General features: G+C 38.7%; 1 protein-coding gene across 1 annotated transcript; it reads right to left on the bottom strand.

Moving 5' to 3' along the window:
* Positions 1 to 2044: 2044 nt before the first annotated feature.
* On the bottom strand, positions 2045 to 6418 carry TNF (tumor necrosis factor). Its single transcript, XM_039355370.1, has 4 exons — positions 5678 to 6418; positions 4855 to 4885; positions 4294 to 4359; positions 2045 to 3426 (listed from the first exon to the last, which is right to left on the bottom strand). The coding sequence occupies exons 1-4, from the start codon at positions 5855 to 5857 to the stop codon at positions 3011 to 3013; spliced, it is 693 nt and encodes a 230-aa protein (XP_039211304.1). The 5' UTR covers positions 5858 to 6418; the 3' UTR covers positions 2045 to 3010.
* Positions 6419 to 8664: the final 2246 nt, after the last annotated feature.

Genomic DNA, 8664 nt, shown 5'->3' with positions numbered 1-8664 from the left:
ACTTGGGCCATGGAAGTTCTCCTCAGGAGATTTTGGGTCTCCCTCTCAGTCTAAGAGAGAGAGTGGTCTAGTGATGAGTCTCAGGAATTCCCTCTCAGTGTTAGAAGATATTTTGGGACAACCACTCTCTCCCAGCCTGAGAATCAGTATGGGGTTGTGAAGGGACTGAGAATGTAAAAATCTAGGTTGTAGTCTCTCTTGGGCCACAGATGGATACTAGATGATTGGTCAGCCACTGTCTTAGTCAGACCTGCCTCACAGTGTTATACTTGTAGGGAAATAAAAAATAAGAGAGTACTATACATTATATTTTACCTTGAGCTCTTAAATCAAAGGCAGGATATAAGTGTGTGTGTGTGTGTGTGTGTGTGTGTGTGTGTGTGTGTGTGAGAGAGAGAGAGAGAGAGAGAGAGAGATATGATGGATGGATGGATGGATGGATGGATAGATGATAGATAGATAGATAGATAGATAGATAGATAGATAGATAGGTAGGTAGGTAGATAGACACACACACACACACACACACACACACACACACACACACACATAGACTTCCCTTTATAGATCCCATTAGATTCAGCATCACAACCCTTGGAATGAGGCTGGAAAGACCCATTCAAGGGATGGAGAAATCAGAATCCATTAAGGATCTGAGAATATGATTCTCAGATATGGTCACCCTGTCCAGTTTCTCCTGTCAATGATGTTCCACTTTCTCCTCACACCTTTTTCCTGAGTGGTGGAAAAGGTAGACTTTGACAGTTGTGGACTTCAACTTCCAGAATTCAACAGCTGTGGACTTCATCTTCCAGAATTCTCAACATCTGTAAACTTCAACTTCTGTGGATTTCCAGAATTCTCCAGCCAGCATACTGGTTGGAGAATTCTGGGAGTTGAACTTCGTACATCTTGAAGTTATGAAGGTTGAGAAATGCTTTTGTAGAGATTCAGAGTCATCTAGCAGAAAGCAAGTTGCTATAAATGGTTGAGTTTTCCTGTAAAGATGTCCTGCCAAAGAAAGACACAGAAAAGGACTGCTCTGAAAAATTAAATAAGCCTCTCAACTGAGTCAATCAGCCTTTTGCAGATAAGAGAATTGGCTAGGTGACATTTCATCATATTCTGGTTTCTCTGAGTCATGTCTTGAAATTGTGGTTTGGAATCCACTGAGGGCTCATCTGAGAGCCTTTTGTAAATTGGAGTTGCAGCCTCAAAGGTCTTACAGGGTCCTGTGTTGTTATTACAGACTAGCTATGTTAGTACCTTTGAAATTTTGGAGAGGAGAAGGAGTCATATTGCAACAAGGATTAATTTGGGTCACCTGTATGGGAGTATAATTTGCAGCCATGTTTATTCAATTTATGAGTTATCTTGGAGTGCATTGTAATGGCATAGGTTAGTAACATTTTGATAGTGTGATGGCTCAGCGTTAAAAACGTCTATCTTGTCAGCTGGCAATCCAGGTTTATGACCCGAGCACCTGCGTGATAGGGTAAGCTCCCATTACTTGCCCCAGCTCCTGCCGACTTAGCAGTTTGAAACTGTGCAAATGCAAGCAGATAAATAGGTACCATTTCACTGGGAAGGTAGCAGCGTTCAGCGTACAGTCATGCTGGTCACATGACCATGGAAGCATTCTCAGACAATGCTGGTTCCCTCAGCTAAGAAATGGAGATAAGCACCAACTTCTAGAGTTGGACACGACTGGACAGAAGAAACCTTTACCTTTATTTTGGAATGAGAAATTGTGTTTGCCTAGCATGTATAAGTATCAATTGGGGAATGGGGAGGGGCAAACAAGACAGGGACAGAATACCCAATAGGGCCAATGGAAGACAGCTATTATTGTGGAGAGGCTAAATTGAGTCCATCTGTTCATCCCTCTACAATACTGTAATATTCAAGAAGAACTTAGTTGATTGTACCTTATCCTTATGATATTTCTTTGGATGCTAAAGATGTATTCTTGGATTTCAGACTGAAGTTATTATCACTCAGGATTAAAAATCAAACCGAACAGAACAACTCTCAGCAGATGCGGTCCATTTCAAAATTTCATTTTATTGTTTGGCCTCATTCAAAGAGATCTTTCAATACAGAGTCAAGCCAAGGTACATGTCTCTATCTTAACAAAATGTGTTTTCACTTTCTGCTGAGCAGAGATTCAGAACAGAATAAATAGACAAATAAATAAATACATAAATAAATAAATAAGCCATGTGCTAGTAAAATATATATATTTATAATACTTTAAAAAAACCTTTTTTTTCATGGCAACCCTGTACAGTAATGTAAGGCATTTCTGCAGAAAACCTGTAAGGTGCCAATGAAATACCAAAAATGTCAGACTTTCCGACATCAGACTGAAACAGTACAATCCAAGAGAGAATGTTAGGAGCTTTCCAAATAAACTTGGATGGGACTGTACTGTTGGCTGGGGAACAAATACCAGGATCCATAGCCCAGTATTATCTACTACCCAAAATTCAGGATAATTCATGTAATATACATGGTTAAATCAACACAATCAAATAATATCACATATACATAGTATATATGTATATATATATATGTAAATATTCAAATCTTAACCTAGATTGGGAGTCAAAGGAATGGAAATCCTGCTTAGAGATAGCCACACACGCATTTTTACAATACCCCAAACATAGGTTCATCAACATGAACCCACTTAATGGGGAATCACAACTACATTGTTCCACGTGTATGCATTCATTGCCGGTAAAAGTGCAGTCTCTTTTTGCAAGGATCTCCGACACAGGGGAAAAAAAAAGGCTTGAAGTTTCAAGATTATATTAGAAGCTCAATAAATAAATATTAATAAATAAAAAGTTTAGACCATTTAAAAGCGACTCACACTAATGATGCTTATACTGCCTGCCTACAAATAAGTTTTGGGGATCTTTCTATAAGCTGAACCCCCCCCCCATGAAGATACATGAAGTACATGAATTACAAACATGTGGTTGTTATCATAAAGTCTTTTTTCTTACATAGCAATGACCCCAAAATAAATCTGGGTTGAATGAGTGAAGTCCAGAAATTCAGGGAGATTTGTTTTGGACAGCAAGCGGTCTCCTCTATTCAGCTTGAAGACAGCCCCTTGATAAATAGATTCAAACCACAATTTTTTATCGCTGGAGGCATCTTCACAGACAGATTTAATGGATTTTAGCAATTCTACCTCGAAGCTGAACTCTGAGGACCAGAGGGTGATGTTGTGGGTGAGCAGAAGAGGCTTTTTGCAGTGGTCTTTGTGGAACAAAAGCTGAGAATAGACAAAGTACAATCCAGTAGAAGGCACAATAAGGGAGTTTTCATTCTCATCCAGCCGCATGCCATTCTCCAGAATGGAAGGAAGCACATCTGTAGTCCACTTCAGTTGTGGTGAATGATGGGAAGAAGCTGTGAAGTAAAAAAAGAATCAGTATTAAGAAGAGGAACTGGTCAACTTAAAGAAGAATGAATTCCTTATTCTGTATCTGTTTCTGAGTCACGATTTCCCTCAGGTGCCTTCCAGGTATGCTCAAGTGCAGCTTTCACAATCCTGTGGATTCTAAGATAGCCCATGAATTTGTGGGAGCTGTAGTATGAAACATCTGGAGGATGCCAAACTGGGGAAAACTGCTATGAGATTTAGTGGAACTGGGATGTATTTAATGCCTTGGCAGGCCTAAGAGCACAAAACCAGGTCCCGATAGGGGAAACCTTCAGGCAACCTGACTTGAGCCAATGTGTGCATAAGGTTGACATCTCCAAATTTGGTCACTGCTCCTATAGGAGAAAGGCTGCATTGGACAACTTCAACAAGGCTTGTAATGTTTTCTTAAGCAAAAGCTTTTCATGATAGATATTCTATGCTATGGAAGACTCAGTTGCGAAATGGAGCTCACTGGATAACTTTTTACTGACCATCCTCTCACATCTTAAGCACTTACATAATAAAAAACCATCTAAGATGATTGGAGAGAATCATAGCCAAATTAAGGCAAGTCTAAATTATTAGTACAAACCTCCCCTTTCTTTCATCTTAAGGTCTGTGTTTCATCCAACAGCTTCTTGTTGGACATAGTCAATTGCAAGTGTGGCAGGAATTCATAGTTACTGAAATGGCCTCTTATCTCAAAATGCTGCCTCTTATGCAGAATGTCATAAATGTTTCTTCTTTCCAAGAGTTTTATTTTCATCAAATCAGAAAAGCCCACACATGTTATGTACATGGGAAGCCCATCTCCAGCAACCCCTTTCAAGCTATTTAAAATGTCTTCTCACCAATAGCATGGGCAGCTGGTTTTCCAGACTTCAAGGCTTGTACTTTCATTGTGTCTGGCAGATGTTCTGTAAAATTAAAAAAAAGAGAGAGAGCGTCAGATAATGCATCAAAATCAATCACTTTTGTCATAGTTAGAGTGGATCAACACTTAGATTGTATTTTCTATCAGTGGGTAGAGAATTAATATAGTCAAACTGCCTGTGACAAGCAAATACTATGAGACTTGAGTTATATCTCTTCAATTAATTAATTGAATCTCTTCAATTAATTAATTGAATCTTTTCAATTAATTCAGTGGGACATTCCTGCCTTTTGATCATCTTCCCTAAAGAATTGGGAAGATGGTAATTCTATATATTTAAGCATTAAGTTTTTAGCAATATATATATATTGGTTTTGGACTATGTCTCAATTCTTGTTATTCCCGATCACTATAGTAAATATCAAGACTGCATAGGAATGAAGGAATATAAGATAGTAATAATAATAGATCTATGGAGCATTACTAGTGTGTTGGGAAAAAAATTCCTAAGAAAATAACACTGCTTAGAAATACTTACCAGAAAATGAATTTCCCTGTAGTTTAGAGTTCTGGAAAAGAAATGGGAAAAAGAAATTAATAAGGATGATGCAGTAATGCCACTGCTATTATCAATGCAATTATTGTATTAATTGTATTAAAAAATTGGCAGAAGTACAGTTATAAATGTCTACTAAATAAACATGTTTGAAATGTAAGATTAACAGAAAAAAACCCTGTAAGCACATAGAAAATAAGAGGCATTTTTTATTAAATATACTATGCCCATGGATATTGATTTCTGATCATCCATTTGGTCTCCAGAAAGATTGACAAGCATTAGTCATACAGGCCAATTCTACATGCCTTCAACAAGTGACTGATTCAGCAACTATTTGTTGCATAAAATAAGTATTTTGGGAGAGTAATATGTATCTATCTATCAATCTATCTGTCTATCTATCTATCTATCTATCTATCTATCTATCTATCTATCTATCTATCTATCTATCTATCATCTATCTAATCTTTTAAATTCCTTTTATTGGGAATATTTTAAGCCAACAGTGTTAACCATCAGCTTTCCCTTATTTCTTCTTAGAACTGTCAAATAAGCGTTGAACTTCTGGGGAAAAAGCTAATTTGCTATATAATGTGCAATATTATCTTCAACTTCATCATCACCACAATTTTCATTCTCCTCGAAATACAGCTATTGACGTTTTTTTCCTTCCTTTATTTAGGAGATTTTTTTTTAACCCAACTTTTCATCATCCTAAAGTGAAGGATCGCTTGTTTGCAAAGTTTACCCGGCCTCATTTCACCACAAGCAATTCACTCTTTACCCATCTCGTTTTACTCACCTCCTTTTCAGACGATCCAAATGCGTCCAGTTGCAAGAGGGCAAACACGGTTACGGCCCCAATCAGAAGCAAGAAGGAACAGATGCTGAGACACTTCCAGTGGTTATTTTTCTGGGAGGGTTCCTGGATTACAACTATGCTCCCTTTCTCCACATCGTTCACCAGTTGCTCAGAGCTCATTGTGGATGGTTGTGCTTCAGAAAAAGGCTACGCAATTCTTTGGTGGTGATGGGGAATCCAGTAAAAATTTGATTCTCCTTCTGCAAATAGAAGCTCCCTTGTTTTTTTTTTTTTTTTCAAATTGATTTCACAGATGATGCTGCCTAAATTCAGACTGCTTCGAAAATTCAGCTGTTGGTCAAAGAAAAACTTAATAATAGCTGATTCTGGCAGATGAAGAAAAGTTCTTTTAGCTGTTTTGTTTGACTTGTAGCCTCCTTGGAATTCCCCTGAGGGATGTTGCTGTTTCCTTGCTTTTTTTTTTTTCTTCCTTTTAGCCCTTCTTTCTTTCTGCTCTTCTTTTCGAAGCCACTGCAGCTTTACACAGAGGAGGCTTCACTGTTTGGACACTCTTGTAGCAGCTTCCTTTTAAACCCTGCTGCAAACGCCTGTACTGTCCCCGCCCACATCTAGCAACTCATGAGCAAGAGGAAAAAAGCAGAAAGAGGAAACGGTTAAAAGCCTATGTAACGTGTTGGAATCTGAGGTTGGTACTTTCAGATGGCAAGCGGACACTCCGCCCTTTTCTTTTTGGCCGGGTTTGTCCGTGAGACTGGAAAAGCAGGTTATTTAATTAGTGCGATAAATAAATTCACTCTTTCTTTTGCTGGCTAAGTCAACAGATGGCAGGGATATGATAGGAGAGGAGTTTCAAAACAAGTATCTGTAGACACCTGTCTCATTGATAGAACTCCTTCCTTTGCAGAGGTATTTCTGGATAAACTGAGGAAGGTGACAGAGGAAAAGTGGAGAAATGACAGTATGTGCCCAATGTGGTGCCGGTAGATATCAATATGCTGGCAACACTTTCCTTGGTGCACACCAGCTTCTGATTTCCCTGATTTTCTTTTTTTTTTTTTTTTTACATTTTAAAAATGGGAGTCAGCAGTGGTAAAGCCCTGCCTCCCATAACCACTTCTATGGTCTTCAAGGGGTTCCAATAAACTTCGTCAGAAAACAAAAATGCTTCACTGCTGCCGCTACTTTATTTGGACATACCCCCCCCACACACATCCCAAAAAGAGAAATGTAACCAGAGACAGTCATGATCATTTAAGAAGCAGAGATCATGCAAGGAACTGGTCAAATTCAGATAAGTTGGTGCTTTGTACATCCTCTTCCAAGTTGGTGAAAACACCTAAAACTTATTTTCAGAATCCCAAATGTGGTGATTGCCCCCCCCCCCAAACATGGGAATAGATGCAGGGGAATCTGCAGAGTGTGTGATCCAGAAAGTCGAGATGGCATCCATGATGATGTAATCAAAGATCTGCCTGTTTTAGAAGGGATGGAATTTTGATCGTAACACTGTGGAAAGCACCTTGATTTTTTGGACCATGGTTGTGCCTTTGGGGGATAGCAAAAGCATTTATATTGAAATTACGTAAGCCTTCCAGAGTGATTTAGGAGCCTTCCTAAAATTAAAATACATAAATAAATTCCAGTAAATTCCATCATCTGAACATCCATATGAGTGACTATATAAATTTGAGTAATATATAAACATTCTGAGGTGCACCAGGTAGCTGGTCCCCCTTAATAAGAATATTTATTAATTCGATGAATGTGGCTATTATACAACTCCCATACCTGGACATCAGCTGTTATCCACATTAGGAAGGGCCATTGTTAGTAATCTTTCCCTTTGTGCAATTCCCTTTTAATCTAACACTCTGGAATTTGACAAGGATATTTCCACCAAAAGGGGTGGAAATTGCTGTACTTTGCTATACCATTGCTATACTTTTCAGCATAGCTCACCCTCTAATTTTAAAACGATATTAAAAATGATATTAGCAAAGCATGGTCTGAATAGCCTGAATGGATGCTTATAAAATTGACAGCTTTCAGTCTCTTATTAGTTTCCCAGTGAATGATTACCTTGATTAAGAACAAAAATACTACAACTCTTTGTGTTTTCTCTATCTGATCCGATGAGAGAACCAAACTTTCTCCCCCCCCCAAATTATGTCTTTGAAACCGAGGCTTCTGTATGTCAGATTGGATGGCATGTAATGGTATGTGGGAAAGATGTTGGGAGAGAGGGGAAAAAATGCTGCTTAGGGAATGGTCACATAAGAGACCTCATAGCCCTCAGCGGGATAGTGGGTGGGGCAAGATAAGAGGCTTAGAAGGGACCCTTGCTAGTTTTTTCAGGCTATAAAAGAAACCACGGGAGAGTTCAGATTTTCAATCTTGCAGGTTTGGTGTCAGCCTTGCCAGGCATACGAGGCAGGAACTATGACCAGATGAGTTAATTCTTCTTTATTGTAAAGCTAAATTAGTCAAATCTTCTAAGTGAGATTAGTATGCAATCTTATTTGCAAAGGCCAATGCTGATTGGAGCTGCTGAGAATCTATCCAAAAGGTTTCATTGCAATCTGATTATCATCCTATGGTAATATTGCATCCCACCATCTTCTACTCACTAACCATTTATGAACGTAAGACCTACCATATGAACTGGGTCACATCTATAACCCATCTATTTAAGGGTATCCATACTGACTGGGGAATTTTGGGAACTGAAGTCCAGATAATCTTGAAGTTAGAATGGGCCGGAAATTCTGTCTTAGGCCAATCCATTCTGTCTCACGTAATTGAGAATATAAGTTATTTCCTTTCATCCTGAAACTTGAGTGATGGTCAAATATCCAGTACTTGCCCCATACTAATGCTTCCCTAAGAGTGACAGGGCAACCACCACATGTATCATGGGAGCATCAGTTTCTGCAATATTTGTCTGAGGAGAAAATCTGTAGAGATAA

The sequence above is a fragment of the Crotalus tigris genome, unplaced genomic scaffold (assembly GCF_016545835.1).
Source record: "Crotalus tigris isolate CLP2741 ecotype Arizona unplaced genomic scaffold, ASM1654583v1 scf7180000018682.9941245338:1185362, whole genome shotgun sequence".
NCBI classification, from domain to species: Eukaryota; Metazoa; Chordata; class Lepidosauria; order Squamata; family Viperidae; genus Crotalus; species Crotalus tigris.
The sequence above is the reverse complement of the archived record's forward strand: the minus strand, read 5'-3'. Positions and strand labels throughout refer to the sequence as shown.

Excerpts from the sequence above, each read along its gene's own strand:
- TNF (XM_039355370.1), bottom strand. The coding sequence starts at position 5,857 with ATGAGCTCTGAGCAACTGGTGAACGATGTGGAGAAAGGGAGCATAGTT. Across the intron at positions 4,360-4,854 it reads ACAGGGAAATTCATTTTCTG|AACATCTGCCAGACACAATG; the intron begins GTAAGTATTTCT and ends TTAATTTTACAG. Across the intron at positions 3,427-4,293 it reads ACCAGCTGCCCATGCTATTG|CTTCTTCCCATCATTCACCA; the intron begins GTGAGAAGACAT and ends TTTACTTCACAG.